The sequence below is a fragment of the Podarcis bocagei genome (assembly GCF_964188305.1).
Source record: "Podarcis bocagei genome assembly, chromosome: 14".
NCBI lineage: Eukaryota > Metazoa > Chordata > Lepidosauria > Squamata > Lacertidae > Podarcis > Podarcis bocagei.
Genome location: NC_138139.1, coordinates 38,516,467 through 38,536,225, shown reverse-complemented (window position 1 = coordinate 38,536,225; position 19,759 = coordinate 38,516,467). Strand labels below are relative to the sequence as shown.

Here is a 19,759-nt window from a genome sequence, read left to right as displayed (position 1 = left end):
ATGATGATGAACACAAAAGAATAATCAATTCATAATTGGTATTCTCTTTTGCTAGCAAAAAAATGCCCCCAAAACATTGGTTTCTTTTGGAATTTCCCTAGTAAAATAAGTTAGAAACTCTGACATGACCCAGCCAGAAGCTACATGGCAACATGGAGAAACACAGTACTTCTGTGCACAGAAATCATATCCTCCAGCACAATCACATTTCCCTTCCCCCGCCTTGTCATGTCTCATGCCAGCTGCCTGTTTCTAGGAGATAACCTAGCAATACTCTGTGATGGCACCGATGCTGAGATGAAGTGACAATGAATCAGGGTGCACAGTTTTACCTCTCAGTCTCCTGTATTGATCACATCTAATTTCGCTTGTAATAAGAGCTTGACTAGGAGGGGGGGGCTAAAAAGAGGGCAAAACATGGGACTGAGAGGGCTTTCAAAAAAGATGGGGCATGGGGACACAAACCAAGCACCATATGAAGAAGATGAAGTCATGCAAAGCACAGAGGTCCCATCCCCTAACAACAGGACATCCACTCCAATCCACCCTTTAGTTTACAACCTCAGTGGATGCTGCTCCCAATATATTCAAAGGAGTTGGGACAGAGCAACAGGAGCTCACTCCATTGTGGGGATTCAAATCACCAACCTTCTGATTGGCAAGCCCAAGAGGCTCAGTGGTTTGGACCACAGCACCACCCGCGTCCCACTCTGGGGGATAAAGAAAGAGGGAAAGAATCATATACACAACCTTGAGCTCCTGGGAGAAAAAGTGTGATATAAATAAATCCAACAAATAAATAAATAAATCATGGAAGTCATTTTTAAACAGGCCTCTGAGAATTGTTTTCCCCACTAGAAGTTAACCCATATGCTTCCCCCCACTCTCAGTATAGCATAGACAGATAGTAGCAGGCTCAGGGGTAGCTGTGCTGTCCACAAAAGCCAAATAGCAATAGTCTGGGATTACAGCAACTATCTTCTTCCTTATCAGTGCCAACTGACACAGGAAAAATGCTTGTGTGGACACACCATAAAATTATGCTTACAGGCTCAGTATTCATATCACATTATAGAGGAGGGTTTCAGACAAACACTTTTAATACATCATATCTAGATTTTACATACCGTATTTTTCGCCCTATAGGACGCACCGGCCCACAGGACGCACCAAGTTTTTTGGGGGGGAAATCAAGGAAAAAAAATTTATTTCCCCCCCAGGTTTGCGCAGCCATCCCCAAGCTAGAAGAGAGAGACAGAGCGCTCCATCTCCCTCTTCTGCCTTCAGGGACAGCATCTCTAGCCTCCGTGGGGCAGCGGCTTGCCCCGCTGTCCCCCAGCTTATGGGGCTGGCGATGGGGAGAAGCAAGCTTGCTTCTCCCCCCCCCCAGCCTTCAGATCAGGTCAGGGAATAGCGGGGTGGCGGCGCTGCGCCTCCCTGCTATCCCCCGAGCTTATGGGCTGCAGGCTGCTGCCTGCAAGCCTTGCGACCCCGCAGGACCTCGCGCCGGGATCCGGGGGGTGGCACGGAGCTGCAGGAAGCCCTGGAGCGCAGGCAGCTCCGCGCCACCCTCCGGAGCTCCGCGCAGCTTCGCGCCGGGATCGGGAGGGTGGCGCGGAGCTGTAAGAAGCCCTGGAGCACAGGCAGCTCCGCGCCACCCTCCGGAGCCCCGCGCAGCTTCGCGCCGGGATCGGGAGGGTGGCGCGGAGGTGCCTGTGCTCCAGGGCTTCTTGCAGCTCCGCGCCACCCTCTGGAGCCCCGCGCAGCTTCGCGCCGGGATCGGGAGGGTGGCGCGGAGGTGCCTGTGCTCCAGGGCTTCTTGCAGCTCCGCGCCACCCTCTGGAGCCCCGCGCAGCTCCGCGCCGGGATCGGGAGGGTGGCGCGGAGCTGCAAGAAGCCCTGGAGCGCAGGCAGCTCCGCGCCGCCCTCCGGAGCTCCGCGCAGCTTCGCGCCGGGATCGGGAGGGTGGCGCGGAGCTGCAAGAAGCCCTGGAGCGCAGGCAGCTCCGCGCCACCCTCCAGAGCCCTGCGCAGCTTCGCGCCGGGATCGGGAGGGTGGCGCGGAGCTGCAAGAAGCCCTGGAGCGCAGGCAGCTCCGCGCCGCCCTCCGGAGCCCCGCGCAGCTTCGCGCCGGGATCGGGAGGGTGGCGCGGAGCTGCAAGAAGCCCTGGAGCGCAGGCAGCTCCCCGCCACCGTCCGGAGCTCCGCGCAGCTTCGCGCCGGGATCGGGAGGGTGGCGCGGAGCTGCAAGAAGCCCTGGAGCACAGGCAGCTCCCCGCCACCCTCCGGAGCTCCGCGCAGCTTCGCGCCGGGATCGGGAGGGTGGCGCGGAGCTGCAAGAAGCCCTGGAGCACAGGCAGCTCCCCGCCACCCTCCGGAGCTCCGCGCAGCTTCGCGCCGGGATCGGGAGGGTGGCGGGGAGCTGCAAGAAGCCCTGGAGCGCAGGCAGCTCCGCGCCACCCTCCGGAGCTCCGCGCAGCTTTGCGCCGGTATCCGGAGGGTGGCGCGGAGCTGCAAGAAGCCCGGGAAAGCCTGCATTCGCCCCATAGGACGCACACACATTTCCCCTTCATTTTTGGAGGGGGAAAAGTGCGTCCTATAGGGCGAAAAATACGGTATTTCCCCAATGAGCAAAGAGACAAGTAGAATTCTTAAGTAAGCTGTTTTTAAGTGAGACGTAACAATTATTAATTATGATCTTGACAATCGTATTATGGAAACCTTCGTTTACATATGTGGAACACACATGAAAACTATCATCTCATTAAATAGCAAAAAAGGGAACTAAAATCAGGGAATGATCTAAAAAGAGGGAACACTACTTATGCCACTCTCAACTCTATGAAAGAAGCATGAGATACAAATAGAATCCAATATATTTTCAACAACCACTGTTGCCAGTAATTTGTGCCTTCACATCCTTGATTATCACAATTTCCTAAGCAGAATGACCCCAGAAGATTGCTCAGAGTGTCATGGTGTAAAATGAAATAACTTTTCTCCACCAGAGAACAAGCAAAAATAATTTTAATGCACTGATGTTCTATGGTCTAATGAAAGCACTTCATTGCCTTTCTGACCTAATCTGGTTTTTGACCTATGGACCCCCTATGGATCTCATACCTTGTGCATCTAAAAAGTCAACTACTCCAATACAACTTAAAACTGGCCAGTATAAAGCTTTCCTTTTAGAAATAACAGAAGTGAAATGAACAGTTTGAGGAATCAAATAAGCTCTAAAGAGTCATGCTAAATTTTCTGCATAACTAATAACGTGCTTCCCTAATCCATTCAAATATTTGAATGAGTATATGAAATATGGGCCACAAATTACAGTTTATGTGATTGTTAAGTGTTCAGAAGCAATATATTAAAACAAGTTTGTTTATAAAAGAGAGATAAACTGCTCTGTCTCAAACTTCAGTTTACATAAACTAGCAGTAGAGGACCACAAAGCAAAGTGATTGCTGCTTCTGTCAGTTAGCCTAGGGAAAAGAGAAAAGTACTGGAACGTTCCCTTTCAGAATCTCCTTCATCCTGGACACAGTACAATACAGGCTGTGACTCTGTGATCTGGCTTTATCAGACCTCAGGAGGAGACTCTCAAGGGGGCAGGTAGAGCCCTTGAAGGCCTCAAGAAAAGTGGAACCTCAGACTCTCTGTACTTTGAACAGCTAGCCTATCAAAGCGGACAAGTGGGATGGGTGCTACTCTCAGGGTATATGAGGCAGCTGTTGTTTTTTACTGTAGGCAGGTGTTTGCTTTCAAATAACAGGTGGATGGAAACATACCCAACACACCAAGTTCAAAACATTAAATTCTATGCAGGCTGTACTGTAGCTTATTACAGTACAAAGAAGCAGCCTGACCACTCCAGCACTTAAAATTCAAGTTAATGTGAAGTTATTGTACGGAACAGAACTGTGGAATTAAAAAGGACCTCAAGACAGGAGTTGGAAACCTGTGGCCATCCAGATTTTGTTGGACTCCAACTTCCATCAGCCCCAGCTAGATAACCAATTATAAAGAATTATAGAATTTGTAAGTTTAATGAAAGGGAAGGGTTCTCTACCTCTACAGCCCAAAATCCAAATCTATTATTGACGTTCTATCCTTGCTTACCCAGGTAGCAGGGAAATAATCTAACTCAATATATAAATCTTAGACTGCTGCTACTTTTTTATTAATTACTGAATACAGACCCAGGCTTTCAAATTTCACCACTACTGCATTTAGAATATATATATTTTAATATACATTCTAGTTTCCATGATATAGCACTTTGTAATGGTTTTAATTTTTTAATTTTTTAACATTTATATCCCAAGCTTTCTTCTGTTATGGAGTCCAAGGCAGCACGAGTGATGTTTCTAGGCAGTTGCCCCTCCAGACACTGACGGCACCCCAGGCCTGCTTAGCTTCAGCAAGGTGATGGTCTCAGGAGCCTTCAAATTATATTCTGGGTTCAGAGCAAATCTGCAGAACCACATAAGTGCAGACACTGCATATTCAGCTCTCTAAAGGTAGCCTAGTGCCCGTCTACAGGATCAGCCTTTCAATCCTCCCAAGTCTTAAATTTGTACTGTAATTTGCATTTTAAAATAAATGATGAGTGAATTTGTTCAGATTGTCACCACCATAGTGCAGTTTCTCCAGAAAGTATTTACACAGCTAATTGCCCATTGCTCAGGACTTAAACATGCATGAAAAATCCAAATACAATGCCCCAACTCTTGTCAAAAAAGTCTGCCCTCTCCTCCCTTGTTAATTTACATTGACTCAAGGGTAATGAACAGGACATGTTTATTCTTCATCCATTAGCCAAAATGGAAATAAAATTAAATAAACACCTATATGTTTATTCTGTGGAACTAGATACACCTTATAATTTCTTACTCTCACTTTCTTCAGCTGGTGATGAGTTACCACCTTCAGCACTCAAGTTTTCATGTTTCAAGTACAGAGTCTATCAATCATTCCCTTAGCTTTTCTCTCGGACCACAGCTTTCACATTGCTTATCAGCTAAAACCACAACTGCCTAATGAAAGTAACATCCAAATTGGCTGGTATTCACCAAAAACTCACTAAATAAATACGACATGCCTCAATAAATCAAACTCAAATTCATCCATGCCAATAATGCAAAGAAAAACACACACAAAGCTGTTTCCCACATAGCAAGCATTCAGAATATGGGAATGGTCGGATGAAAAAAATCTTTTTCAGCACAGCCTCTGGCTAGCGAAAGCATTGAAATATGTAGGAATCCACAAGGTGTCACATTAGGAATCATTGTCTGGATGCTCAGGAACATGCCATGGACCTCCTCCCATGAAAAGTGTTTATATATACCAAATATATGTGGAATTTTACCTGCTTTCTAGGCATCCTTTCAATTTGTGAAGCAATAAATAAATCTAACTAATCTAAACTAAACAAAACCATTTATATTTTAACCCCAATTTAAAATATTTCATCAAAGCAGTGTGAAGTTTTCTGCTTACTGATCTCTATCAAATCTCCTACTAATCCATTTAAACTAAAGTAAGAATAAGCTCTACTGGCTTCTGCTTTGGCTTAGTCAAATCTTATTTTCCAATGATATCTTTCTGTAAATCTACATTGCACCCACCACTTCTCCCAAAGTGCGTACTACCTATGAATAGCACATTTCTTGTCTGTTAATTAAGGGCCAGTTCACAGAACCTTCAGCTGCAAGGGCAAGAATCAATTTCTGGACAAAAGGTGAGCTGTCAACTTTCAGCAAAGTACAGTGGTGCCTCGCAAGATGAAATTAATCCGTTCCGCGAGTCTCTTCGTCTAGCGGTTTTTTCGTCTTGCGAAGCAACCCTATTAGCGGCTTAGCGGATTAGCGCTATTAGCGGTTTAGCGGCTATTAAAGGCTTAGCGGCTATTAAAGGCTTAGCGGATTAGCTGCTAAAAGGCTATTAGCGGCTTAGCGGCTTAGAAAAAGGGGGGGAGCGAAAAAAAATCGGAACACTTGCAAGACGTTTTCGTCTTGCAAAGCAAGCCCATAGGGAAAATCATCTTGCGAAGCAGCTCAAAAACGGAAAACCCTTTCGTCTAGCGGGTTTTCCATCTTGCGATGCATTCGTATTGCGGGGCACCACTGTAGCTCTCTGACTTTAAGTGGCTGATCTACCATGTGTCCAAATCTATGGAGTGTGCATTATGAGCTGAGTGCTTGTAATTAGGCAACACTCACAAACTCTGGGCCACACCCAACACTGCAGCTCTGTTGGTGGCGCATAAGACTACAATAAGTGCAACAGAAGTTCCTTTTCTTCTTCCATCCCTCCTGCTCTGCCCATCAACTTCATAGGACTGGGGGACCCTCCCTGGGGGGAGCAGGCAGGGAAGAAAGCAGAAGTCTCATTGTGCCAATGGTGCCGCCCTGGCAAAGCACTGGATACAACCCTCTGTGAATTTATGGTGAATCCACTCTGCACACTACTCCTTCATGAAAGTTACTAAATTGTGTATGAAACAGTGAAAATTACAATTTTCATTATCTGAAATGGTTGCCCATTTCCCCTTGGAAAACAATACACAAATGAAAAGTTATTGCCTTTTCTTTCACATGTCTCTGCATTTTATGCTATTTTATTGTTTGCATCATTTAATTTTTTTGCAATCCCCCTGTAAGGAGGTATCATAAAATGAGGGATATAAATATATAAAATATTAAATATAAGGATTGCTCCCAGAATCACAATACTGAAGGCATCACTCCGAATTAGAAAAATCCAATTAGCATTAGGATATTGGATTGGATTGCACTTCCCACAGAAACTTTTCAGCACACTGAGAGTGTGACTTCTCTAATAAAGGGGAAACTTTACTCATCTGCTTTATTCAACCTCTTTCCCCTTTCTTTTTGCAAAGCCACATTAGAAAAATCTCCTCCAGTCACAACATCTAATAAGACCTCTTCTTAGATGGAAAGAAGCAATTTTTAGAGTTAAAATGTAAATATTATTTCAGCTCTAAAAATTGCTTCCTTCCATCAACTTGCATACAAAATCAGGGTGATGACAATTTTCCATCCACCCAACAGTGACTCAGCAACGAAGCAGTGGGTGGGTGGAGCATAAAATACGCTTTCAAGCATTGATGACTCACAAGTCAAAACTTCCTTTTCCTGAAACAAGAACCAGGTTTTTCACCAATCATCATGTGTGTACAATTGCCCTTAATACCAATATGTTCCAACAACCTAGAAACATAGTAAAAGCAACTCATGTTGCTATCAATCATCTAGTTCAGGTGTGGGGAACCTCTGGCCCTTTGAACCACAAGCATGCATGGTCAATGACCAGAGATGAAGGGAGTTGTACATAAATTCTGTGAAATAAATAACACAATGCTAAAAAAAGTGAAAACCATAAATCAGAACTCAGTTTAAAAGCCTGTATGGATAAAAATAAGTCTACAGCAAACACCTGAAGGTCAAAGGCTGGGGGTGGGCACTGGGATTGTCTGACCAGGCCCAGACGGGGGGGGGGGGCATACCGGCCACTTGGCCCAGGCCTCCGATTGCAAAAGGGGCCTTGGTCAGCATATATTCCCTATGTATTTTTAAAAAGCACTATTGTATATCTATATTTTCCATTTTGTCTTTATATGCAGATAAGGTTCTAGCCTTGAAATAAAATTATTTGTCAGCATAATGTTTGTGAAAATTATTTATATACTTACTTATTTATAAGACTTCAGTTATCCCCAGGGTAAAAAAAAATGGGAGGACACATTATCTACCTGGCCCGGGCCTCTGCCTTACTCTGCAAGGCCCTGTGTCTGACCACAACTAGAAGGGAGATCTACAAAACTGGGTCTACAACTCTGAATGCATGGCTCCTGGTGGATACAAGCTGTGTATCCACATTCTAGACCAGCTTGTGCAAAAGCTTCAATCAAAACATTGTTCAGTAGTGGGTCATTTGATTGGCACTCGTGGTCTTCAAAGCTTTTTGAATTTGAGTTTGCTTATTATATGAACATACACTGAAACATTCACAAAACCAGGCTGTACGCATAACCAAGTACAACATCACTACGTAACAGGAAATAAACAGGTTTATTTTGGTAAGTCTGCTTGCCTCTTATTGGGCAGGAAGTGTTGAAATCTGGCACTGTCCCCCCCTCCCCCGCGCAATCCCATGGCAATGCTGTGTGTGGGGTCTGGTTGGATCATAGCTGGCCTGCAAATAGGCCAATCACAGGCAGGTTACTGTGCAGGACCTCCCCAGGGGCGGGGCCAACTGCATCAGCAGGCATCACTTGGATCCACACTCGGAATAAATAGACGGCCTACCCAGGCTTCTTCATCCAGTTTGTCTTTATAACTTTGTATCCAATTTTGTATCTAACTTGTATCCACCCATTTTCAGCAGTGGTTGGTATTCCCAAACTCAGCAGTTTGGTTTTGAAACCTTTTCCAAATCTAATCTGCCAAGGGGCATTCCCTCCTCTTATCTTTAATGTATATATTGTTAACTAATTGTGCAATACTTTCTTGTGGCATGTAAAACTGAATGCATGGCTGTTTGCTGGTTATGACTCTTTGTTGCTTTCTACAAGGTTACCCTTTTTAAAGTACAGATCTCCAAAGAATTTCCATGCCCTCCAAGTATTTGGGCATCAGGCCCATGCAGACCATATCTGGTTAGTAAGCTGACGTTAAACCACAGTTTCCAAGTCCAAATGCAACAGTAAACTGTGGTTTAAACTGAAGCTGGCACACAATGATGGAACTGATGCAGAAGAGAAATCAGGCAGCCCAAAACTCATTCTTAATTATACTTTCTATAATGTGCTATTGCCAGAATGGTACATTAAAGGTCCTTTCTCCAAGGGCATCCAGTCCATTCTAATACTCAAAATCAACGTGGTGTAGTGGCTAGAGTATTGGACTACAACCCAAGAAACCAGGAAACTCAGCCATGAAGTACATCTAACTGACCTTGGTCAGCCAGGTTCTCTCAATCTAACCTTCCTCACAGGGTTGTTGTCAGGATAAAATATGGCTGAGAACCATTTACACCATTTGGACCTCCTTGGAGGTATGGTGGGATATAAATAAAAAAATAACTACACATTAAGCATTTACCAGGTTTCTTAACATCACCAATTATAGACTGCTATCCCTAACACATAATCTCTTTGTTAAACATATGGTCCTGAGGACATCACTGCAAGACAATCTTTCAAGATAGTTCCAGAATATGGCCTTCAGTCACATCTAATCTTATGCCAAACACAATACTTTCTTCCAAACCAAATACAGTGGTGCCTCGCAAGACGAAAAGAATCCGTTCTGTGATTCTCTTTGTCTAGCGGTTTTTTCGTCTTGCGAAACAAGCCCATTGACGGATTAGCGGATTAGCGCTATTAGCGGCTTTTAGCGGCTTATCGGATCAGCTGATAAATGGCTTAGCGGCTTAGAAAAAGGGGGGGGAGGAAAAAAACCCTGCAGGAACTCGCAAGACATTTTCGTCTTGCGAAGCAAGCCCATAGGAGATTTGTTTTGCGAAGTACCTCCAAAACGGAAAACTCTTTCGTCTAGCAAGTTTTCCGTCTTGCGAGGCATTCGTCTTGCGGGGCACCACTGTAGTATTTGAGAAATACAACTAATTCTTTTAAAGTAACTCCATTTTATAAATTTCACCCAAGGGGTTTAAGACAGCCATAACTCTGTTTTAGGACTACTTTGCAATTTACATTTAGCAAAAACTGTCACTCATTATCAGAACGAAAGACTATCATTTAAATTCTCTCTGTCTCTCTCTCGCCAAATAGAAATAGAAAGCATATGATTAACCCCTTACAGCCTTGGTTTTGTTTACTAAATACCAGCAAGGGATCATCTTGATCAGGATCACAGCATGGGACAGGGGGAAATTATTTGGCTCTTTCACCCTGCTATGATCCTGATTTAGATGCCCAATCCCCACAGCTGCATTTTGCCCAATAAATAAAGCTACAATTAGTTCCAATAGAGGCCTTCCCCCTGTGGTAAAACAGCAGCACAGGTCTGATCCCAAATCTACCTCCATCCTGTAATTGCTGTTTAGTAAACAAAAAGCAAACACGGAAGTCATCACATCTAGTTTGGTCTTCAGATATGGGGAAACAACATTGCAGGAAATGCACACCTCCTTTGCAATACTGCAAAATAATTTACAATTAAGATGAGTAGCACTACATACAATGTCACAATGTTTAATACATCGTACTGTGTAGCTTCTAACGGTACCCACATTCTTAGGCAATTCCTAAAAAGTGCTCTCTGAAGTGGGGAACAAAAGACACCAATAAATTTCATGGAGTTTTTTGGAGCAGGAAGAGCTCCACCCCTTTCCCTCCCTTCTCTCAAAATATCATTCATGAACTGCTGGTGGCATGTATCTATGGGTATAATTATGACTTGTCTCCCGTTAAAGCAGTATTGCTGAGAGGCACAGCTTAAAAAAGATTCTGCAAAGTCAATTTTATTTCAGCCAGGATGAATGTGATAAGTGATGGCCACAACAGAAGCTTTTTCATTATTATTATTACTTTTATTATTATTATCCTCATTATTATCATCATCATTATTTTATTTATATAACACCTTATAGCCACAGGTCTCAGGGCAGTTCACAAGTATTACTTTGGTAACACCACTCTACCCTTTGCCCTACCTGTGTTTCTCCACCCCAAAAATTATTACCTAAAACAAGGTAAATCAGAATAAGCACATTTGAAAGAGCATGTGCATTTCAGCCACATCATTTTTATCCCATCCCATGATTTGCACCTTCTAGACTGCAATTGAGTGATGCAAAAAACATGAGACAACAAACCATGAGGAAAAGCCTCCATCAAAGAGCAGAGTTAAAGCTTCTTGTGGTTTAATATGCAAAGCCTAAGCAGCTCAATCAAGCAACCAAAGCTAAATGTCATTTCCTCCCTTGACACAATCACTCTCTTGTTAAAATAGGACATATTTTGTTTGGTGGCCCATCAGGAAATATATATATATATATATTATAGGTTACAAAAGAATAGCAGGATCAGTGCACACACTGTCAAAGATGAGAGACCAAAGGTTGGTGAATGATTTCTTGTTTGAATCATGTACTTCAATTCAAAAATAAACTGTGATGAAATACATAAATATTTAGCAAACTGTATCCTTGCAAAGTACTAGAACTTCAGGTCCCTTGAGTAATCATGTTAATTTTGTATCCCAAGCTGTAATTAAAAAAAACACCAGTGAAGGTTATGGAAGCCCATGAGAAGAAGAGAAACAGTGGTCTACATCAAAGAAGATGGAAGTTGTGCCTGTAACAAGTTTTTCTCTGCTTTAATGGACAGAAGCTAACTAGGAAGACGACCCCAAGAGCTTTTGTAGGGGTGGATTATGTTGTGGCAGGAAGAAAAAAAATACCTGAAACACATGAAAGCTCACTGAAGTCGACCAACTTTTTGGATTTTAAAATTGCAACACTGGGCTTGTATATTGTTAAGCATACTGTAATAAATAAATTAGCTATAAAGAAAAAGCACAGTATTAAAAGGCTTCAGTCTGTCTCCAACCATCTTGAGATGATCCAAAATGCCATCTACCAGTGTGATTCACAATCACTACTGAGTCTCTGAAGACTGAGAGGCAAGGAAAAGCTCATTAAAAGAAACCTATTAATATCTATAGCTACTCTCTTTATATCGACATAAACGTAATCCAGCAGCACACAAACTATGCACTACAGCATCTGTGTGAGCAATTCTATGGCACAGATTTATTTCTCCTGGGTTACCAATTAAATCTTAAAATAGATGGTATAGATAAACACTGAAACACAAGTATCTACAGTAGGGCATGTAATGGTTACACAGATAAGTAACAGTAACACTCCAGTTTCTATTTTGGAGCTGAGATACAGCAATAGCTGCCATGTTCTGTAATGGCTATTGTGGGTGCTCAACATTCCTACACATACAAGCTGGAAAAAATTCAACAAACTAAGATAACGAAAAAAATCAGGAGAAAAACTGCAACAATATGTGCAACAGTATGTATAAACCGTCCGACATTCCTTAACTTTCGGTGATCCTACAGATCAGCTCTGAATTTCATCATCCTTGGAAGCTTATGACCAATGTATCTTGCTGAAAAGTGCTACTTTGACTTTTAAATAAGCTGTGATATTGCATGCCAAGATTAGCATATACAACAAATATTCTGTTTAATGGTAACAAAATATAGGCTGATCCAAGAGAAGCGAGCAGCCACCTAGAAGGCCCCTTCCCATGGTGGTGGAACTGAAGTAAAAGCCTCCCCCAAAGATCTGAGAGCCATATAGGGGCATGAAACAGTGGGGTGGAGGGCACAAAGTCTATAGACCTCAGGTAGCTCTTGATCCCTTTAGGATGGGCAGCTCCCAACAAAATATCAAAAATGCAATAAAACCTCAAACATTAAAAACCTCCCTGAACAGGTCTCCCTTCAGATGTCTTCTAAAAGTCACACATGCACATGAAAGCTTATACCCAGAACAAACTTAGTTGGTCTCTAAGGTGCTACTGGACAATTTTTAAAATTTATTTCTAAAAGTCAGATAGTTTATTTCCTTAACATCTGATGGGAGGGCATTCTACAGAGCAGGTGCAACTACCGAGAAGGCCCTCTGCCTGGTTCCCTGTAACCTCACTTCTCGCAATGAGGGAACCACCAAAAGGCCCTCTGAGCCGTATCTCAGTGTCTGGGCTGAACAATGGGGGTGGAGCCAAAGTCATTTAGGGCTTTAAAGGTCAGCATCAACAATCTTACTTGTGCTCAGAAACATACTGGGAGCCAATGTGGGTCTTTTAGGACTGGTGTTATATGGTCCCAGCGGCCACTCAGTATTTCATCTGAACTTCAAAATGGGACCAGTAATATCAATGGAACAACCATTCAACCACCTCACACACTCAATCTGGTGATTAGATCAGGTATTTACAAGGTTTAGTACCAACATTAATAACCTCCAAAGAGTTTGTTAATAACATCCAAAGAAAAGAGTTCTATGGAATATAGATTTAGTCTTCTAACAAACACATATCTATAGTCTTCTTACAGGAGTAAAACCAATGCTTTGTCTTAATGGCAAAGGTACTCCAGAACGTCCCATCATGACTTCACTCACCCCAATCCTCCTGGCAAAAAAGAAAATATCAAGTACCCCCGTTCTTAGAGAGAAAAAGAATGAGTGTCTCTACATGTGAAACAGACAGAAAGATATTAAAGCAAACACTCATGAATAACTGTAATAACATAATCACTGTTTACATTCATGAGAATTCAATCTACGATTTGGTTTTTTAGTAGTTTTACATGTTAGATTCCAGTGCATAGAGCAGTGCAAAATGATAGTGATTTCACTAAGGTCAACAGTAATAACCTGCCCTTTCCCTCCGTAGCTTTAAGTCTGATGGACCCCAATCTCCTCCTCCTCCTATTGATAAGCTTAATTGGAAATATGTGCACAATAATCTAGTAAAAATAAAAGACACCACACAAATAAAATAGGATGAGTGTTTAACAGAAACCTTTTTCAGGTAAGAAATGATTACTCAGTGTTTTGTAATACTCAGGCTCCTTTCTCCATATAATGTACAGAAGCTGACCACACTGGCAGCTGAATCCTGCTTCAACATTGGTGACAGGAAACCATCTGCCACTGCACCTAAGACAGCAGGCTACGTTTTTGGAGGGAAGGGGAGTACAGGAGAGGTCATGAACCATGCATAGTTCTGTTCTCCAGCAGAAGAGAATGCTTGGAGAGCTTATGGGTACCAGCTTGGTGGGAGCTGCTGCCCCCTAGCATCTGCCTAAGGTAGACCTCACTTTCTCCAATGGTATGGCCAGCCATGATAATGGATCTGTTTTTCAAAAAGACACAGCATCACTGGGCTCACTAGAACAAATAGGAAAGTAACCCTCCTTGAAATGTCGGGGTGGAAATGTACTTAGAACTGAAGTACAACCACTGGTACTAGTTGTGAAGATAACTATATATAATACTAAGGAAAGTTGAATATATTGCTTGGGTGTGCTTGTAATCCGATACTTTACTATAGGAATGGGGAGACCTCAGTGCTTAGGTGTACTCCTGTTTTTCAGAATTCCCGTTTTAACTGAAGACTTATCACAGAAAGTGGGAGCAGTTCACTTTCCCCCTATCCCAGTTACCCTGGCATATACGCATGCTAAAGAATTTTATTTTTTAAAAAAATTTTGCCCACTACCTGCATTCGGTGATACTACAGCAATAGCTGCCACTCCTCCTGCTACTCCGCCGATCTGATCGAAATTCATTCCTCGACTTCCTTAGGCTGAAGTACTCTGTAAGCTTTCCAAAAGACGACATGGCACCAGCGCAGTGTGACCTTCTACCATCTGCATACGTGTGCCTGAATCTACACACAGGTTCATATGCTAGAGCCAGTGTGTTTGCATTTCTCAGGATTTGTCGACAGTGGTTGCTGTGCTGAGCAGGTGTGCTAGGAGAGTTAGAGAAACAGAAAGCAAGGAGTTTAGGAAGGGCAGACCATGATTTTTCATGCACTGATATTTTTCATACAAAAGCAACACACAGCATATAGGAATTAAGTACACACTCATGAAAGCAGTGCTTCCATGTGTGTGTGTGTGTGTGTGTGTGTGCGCGCACACACACACATTTACTGCAGAACTGAATTAAGAAGAAAAATAATCCCATCTGGGGAAAGGGGAATCCTTTAGTACGGAGTGGTTATATTTCACTGTTCCTACTGTGTAAGGTTTTCAAAAAGACATGCCTCTACATCAGAAATGGAGAGCATTTGGCCTTTAAAGACGCATTTAATTAAGGGGGAGGTATATTAAGTCTCAATCACTTTTCATCATGGTACAGAGAAAGAAACCTTTAATATTAGAAAGCTAAAAAATCATTACATGTCCTGAACAACTGGGCTGTGTGTAGTCAAATACTTCTAACCCTAGTGACCCAAGTACTACACATATACTGTACTAATAACAAGATCTTTGGACTCCTCCTGTACACTGTTGTGCTTTAGAGCCAGCAGCACCAATATCCCTCTCACATAGCAGCCCCTTTCCTACTCTATCATGATAAATCTTTATTATTAATTAGGTCTCAATTAATTTAGAAATTATTTACAGTTATCTGCACCCCAGCACTCTGTTTCAGCACTAGAAAATACAACCAGCATCCACCAATGAGCAATTCTGCATAGCAGAATGCAATTGTCCCTCTTAAAATCCTCAGCTAGTCAGCTACACTCATGCTTATCAGATCTCTAACTCCCTTGATCAAACTGCTACCATAGAGGGGATAGCAGAAAGAGGCATTGATGGGAGGTTGATGTGTCTTCATAAACTCATTTGAACCCTAATGAGCATGTAGGTATTAAAGTTCAGTTGAGAAGCAGCACAGCTGGATACAAGAAGCAAGAAAATACATGATAGAAACACATTTAATTACCTTTTAGACAAAAAGGACAAGAGTAAATGAACAGGAACATCAAATTAACAAACTGTTTTGTATTCTTTTCCAACCTTCTGCTGTGGGTGCCATATTAAAAATTAAATGTTAACTGCTATTTTTCTGCCGAAAGCAGAATACACACAATAAAGAACACACAATAAAGGAGCAGTCAATACTGCAAGCCTGTCACATAATTTCCCTGCAAACAAATTCTTTTTCTGCATCTGTTTTTATTCTGTTTTATTAATTCCATTAGTTGGATTTCCATGTTTCAAACACAGCATCCAGTATCAACAGTATTTTTTTTGCCAGCTGCTTCCAAAGGAGAAATGAAAAGAGAAAGGGGGTGAAAGCCTATGATATGTTTGAAAATTTCAATGCTGTACTATTCTATGCTGTGCTTTCACTGGTATATCAGAAATTTTTAGAGGCAACTATCCCTATTTCTGTTTCCTGCATCCTCATCTCTGCAAACAGGATTATTCCAAGATATCATTAACTGCAAAACCTGCATTCAGTCAAATTTGTACAAAGCAGTAACCACTAGCACACAATTTCTCTTCTCATGCTCCAGCACAAGCAAAAGTGGTGCAGATGCCTAAACATCAAGTATAGCAGAACACAAAAACACAGGAGAGGCAAAGAGGGCAGAAGACAAGGGGGTGCAAGGAGGTGAAGGATGACAAGAGGACAAGAAAAACAAACCCAAATTAGACCAATTTATGTGCATAAGACACCTGCTGGCTTTTTTCAGCTGAACGGCTTTAGGAGGTTCTGTTGCAGCGACGGTAGCAGCAGCAGCTCCCTGCAGTCTTTGAATGAATCTCTTTCTTTTTCCCCTTCAGCTGCTCGGCAGCAGGTAGAAAACCTCTCACAACACCTTCTTGTTTCCATTAATATTTTATGAGAAGAGAGTGCAGCCCTGAGACCCCATTCACCTTTGGATTAAGTCCGGGCAATCTCTCCTCCATCCCCCTCCCCAAATTCAAATAACTCCACATCTGCCTTGATGGTGCATTAAATTTTCTTCTTTTCTTTTTGCAATCAATTCACTTGCAGAGAGATGGATCAAAACAGCATTCACTCCTGCTCTCGGTCTTCTCACATGTACATTCAGTCTCACATTCCATCCCTCATCTCTTATCAGGCACAGGATTGCCATCCAGAGATATGCAATATTCCAAATGAGGTCAGGAACAACAGAATGGAATCAGGCACCAAGGCTGGGGTGGGGGGAGAAGAGGAGCAGCAGTTTATAGGGTGGGCAAAGGACACAGTGAGAAAGGGAACAAACACACACACTTTATCAGCATTAAGCATCCAAACCATATAATGAAGCTCTTTGAGATGCAGACAGCATTTTTAGGAATCACAGACACCTTGGGAGGGCTATAATAATTATTACCTGACGCAGAAGAAATTGTTGGCTACTAAGCAACACAAGGGAGAAAGAGGAGTTAACATACCACAGACTTGCAAGGCAAGAGGGAGAGGTCTGAAGAAAGGGGGAGAAGCAACATATCGCCTCTAAATATTCCATGTAACAAGAGATAAGAAAGAGTAAAGCAAAAGCTTCTCAGGGTTTGCTTGGCTGCACTTTCGTATCGACTTGAGTGAACTACAATTGGGACTTACAGGTGGGGAGCTGTAATATATTCTGCAGCACTATGATAGGCATATGAAAACATCTCTTTCTACATGAGTAGAAATGTGTTTGTGATCAAATACTAGCACCTCACCACTCATGTGTTAAAATGGTCACCAGTTATCTCAATTCCAAGCAATATCCAGTAGCATAAAATTCCACTTTTCTCTCGTGATTTTAATGTTTCAATTTATATGATACAAGCATCAAAATGTACAGAAGTTAAAAATATACATAAAAAAGGTAAGCATTTCTATAAGATAAAATATGTTTACAATAGACAAAATATTACCCTCTATATGGGGGACTAACCATTCAAATTGGTAATAACCCATTCTCCAAGAGTTCTTTATAAAACCAAGTTCAGGGTTGGGGTCAGAGGTCCAAACATATGTATATTAGAAAAACACAGAAGGGGCAACAGCAAGGAAGGGAAAAGAATATGTAATAAATCACACCCAAAAGTCTGTTATTGAATAGAGATGCTTGAAGAATTTCATATTTTGAAATTCTGGAGCAAACTGGCCTGATCCACGAGCTTAGGAATCCATCACCTTTCACACTTGCCAAATGTCCCAAATTAAGTTATTTGCTTAAAAAAATACAACACACATAACTTTAAAATATGTAAAGGTAAAGGGACCCCGGACCGTTAAGTCCAGTCGCGGACGACTCTGGGGTTGCGGCGCTCATCTCGCTTTACTGGCCGAGGGAGCTGACGTTGTCCACAGACAACTTTCGGGTCATGTGGCCAGCATGAATGAGCCGCTTCTGGTGAACCAGAGCAGCTCATGGAAACGCTGTTTACCTTCCCGCCGGAGTGGTACCTATTAATCTACTTGCACTTTGACGTGCTTTCAAACTGCTAGGTTGGCAGGAGCAGGGACCGAGCAACGAGAGCTCACCCTGTCACGGGGATTTGAACCGCTGACCTTCTGATCAGCAAGCCCTAGGCTTTTTTAAAAAATATGATAAATTAATGAGGAAATGGGATGGGATCAGACTTATAAGTGAGCAAATGATCGACACTGGCTGGAAACAGACTGACACATCAATCCCTATTCTGGAACACATACAAAAGTGAATTTATCTGCAAGACACTGTTTGACTGCACTTGCCTATTTTTCTAAGTACTTTAATAGGTCGTGGCACACTATGGTAGAAAGGAAAGTCTCATCTATAAAAGTGAGATTAAGTTTTGATATACTGTAAAGAGCCTGAAAAAAGTTTCAAGCAATGTCACTGAGGTACAAAGCTCAGCTACCTTTGATGGGCTAAATGGTTAGTCTGGGGATTAGTGTTGCAATCCCCTAACCCTATCTGGGAGGAAGCCCCACTGAATTCAATATGGCTTACTTTTGAGTAAATGTGGTTAGACCTGCACTGTTAGGACTGCACTATAAGAGAAGGATGGCCTGGCCACTATTATAAACAACTTTACAAGTCAGTTGTAATGTGCTCTACATAGGGCTGCTTGAAAAGACTGTTCGTAACCTAAAGCTGGAATATAATGTGGCAGCCTGCTTGTTAACTGAATTAAGCTGATTCCATCTGACTCAGGAGAGGGAATGGCAGAGACAGGACTGCAGAGCCTCTCCATCCACTCTACTTAAAAACCAGTGTTTGGCTGATTCCTCTCCAGCTAAGAAATAGTGCCAGAGTTTCTTTTCTCCTCCTACTTCACAAATCCCTCTTCTTTTTGTGTCCTGTCTTTTAGATCATTAACCTGAGGACAGAAGCTGTCTTATCAATGACATTTGTAAGTGGCTCTAGGAACCTTCTTGGTTGAAGAGCAAGATAAGAATGCTTTAAAATAAAGAAAGAAGCAGGAAGCAGGAAAAAATGTTACACCTGGGTGTTTAAAGAACTAGTGTAGTGGATGCTAATCAGCTTCCAGGCACAATTTAAGGGGCTGGTTTGGACAAATCTGTGCCTGTTTATTGAGAAGTAGACCCTACTATGTTCAGTTTATTCCCAGGAAAAGTATACCTATGATTGCAGCCTTAAACCACTAAATAGTTTGGGCTCATTGCGTGGAATTCAACTAAGTTTTACTCAGGGTAGATCCACTGACATTAATAAACATGACAAAGTTGTGTCCATTGATTTTAATTGATCTACAGTGGTACCCCGCAAGACGAACGCCTCGCAAGACAGAAAACCCGCTAGACGAAAGGGTTTTCCGTTTTGGAGGCGCTTCGCAAAACGAATTTCCCTATGGGCTTGCCTCGCAAGACAGCCCATAGGGAAATCTCCGGGACAGCGGGGAAGCGCAGCGCGTCTTCCCCACTGTCCTCGGACCTCCTCCCGCCGCGCGGCATCGGAACGAAGCTCCGATGCCGGGCGGGGGGGGAACGCTTCCTCCCCCCCGCGCGGCATCGCAACGAAGCTCCGATGCCGGGCGGGGGGGACGCCTCCTCCCCCCTGCGCGGCATCGGAACGAAACTCTGATGCCGGGCGGGGGGGAACGCCTCCTCCCCCCCCCGCGCGGCATCGAAACGAAGCTCCGATGCCGGGCGGGGGGGGAAAGCCTCCTCCCCCCCCCGCACGGCATCGGAACGAAGCTCCGATGCCGGGC

General features: G+C 43.0%; 1 protein-coding gene across 7 annotated transcripts in view; it reads right to left on the bottom strand.

Moving 5' to 3' along the window:
- The window catches only part of LOC308573170 (ankyrin repeat and fibronectin type-III domain-containing protein 1-like), a 384,306-nt gene that overhangs the window by 301,789 nt on the left and 62,758 nt on the right, over nucleotides 1-19,759 (bottom strand). For 3 of the 7 annotated variants that reach the window (XM_081169829.1, XM_081169832.1, XM_081169831.1), the window contains one exon: nucleotides 14,296-14,550. The exons of 2 other annotated variants lie outside the window; for them this stretch is intronic. In XM_081169829.1, the coding sequence (XP_081025955.1) occupies nucleotides 14,296-14,417 (122 nt within the window). In that variant the 5' untranslated portion in view covers nucleotides 14,418-14,550. Of the gene's footprint in view, nucleotides 1-14,295; nucleotides 14,551-16,273; nucleotides 16,369-19,759 lie in introns of those variants that run through there. 2 more of the 7 variants (XM_081169836.1, XM_081169835.1) reach the window with 2 other exon arrangements.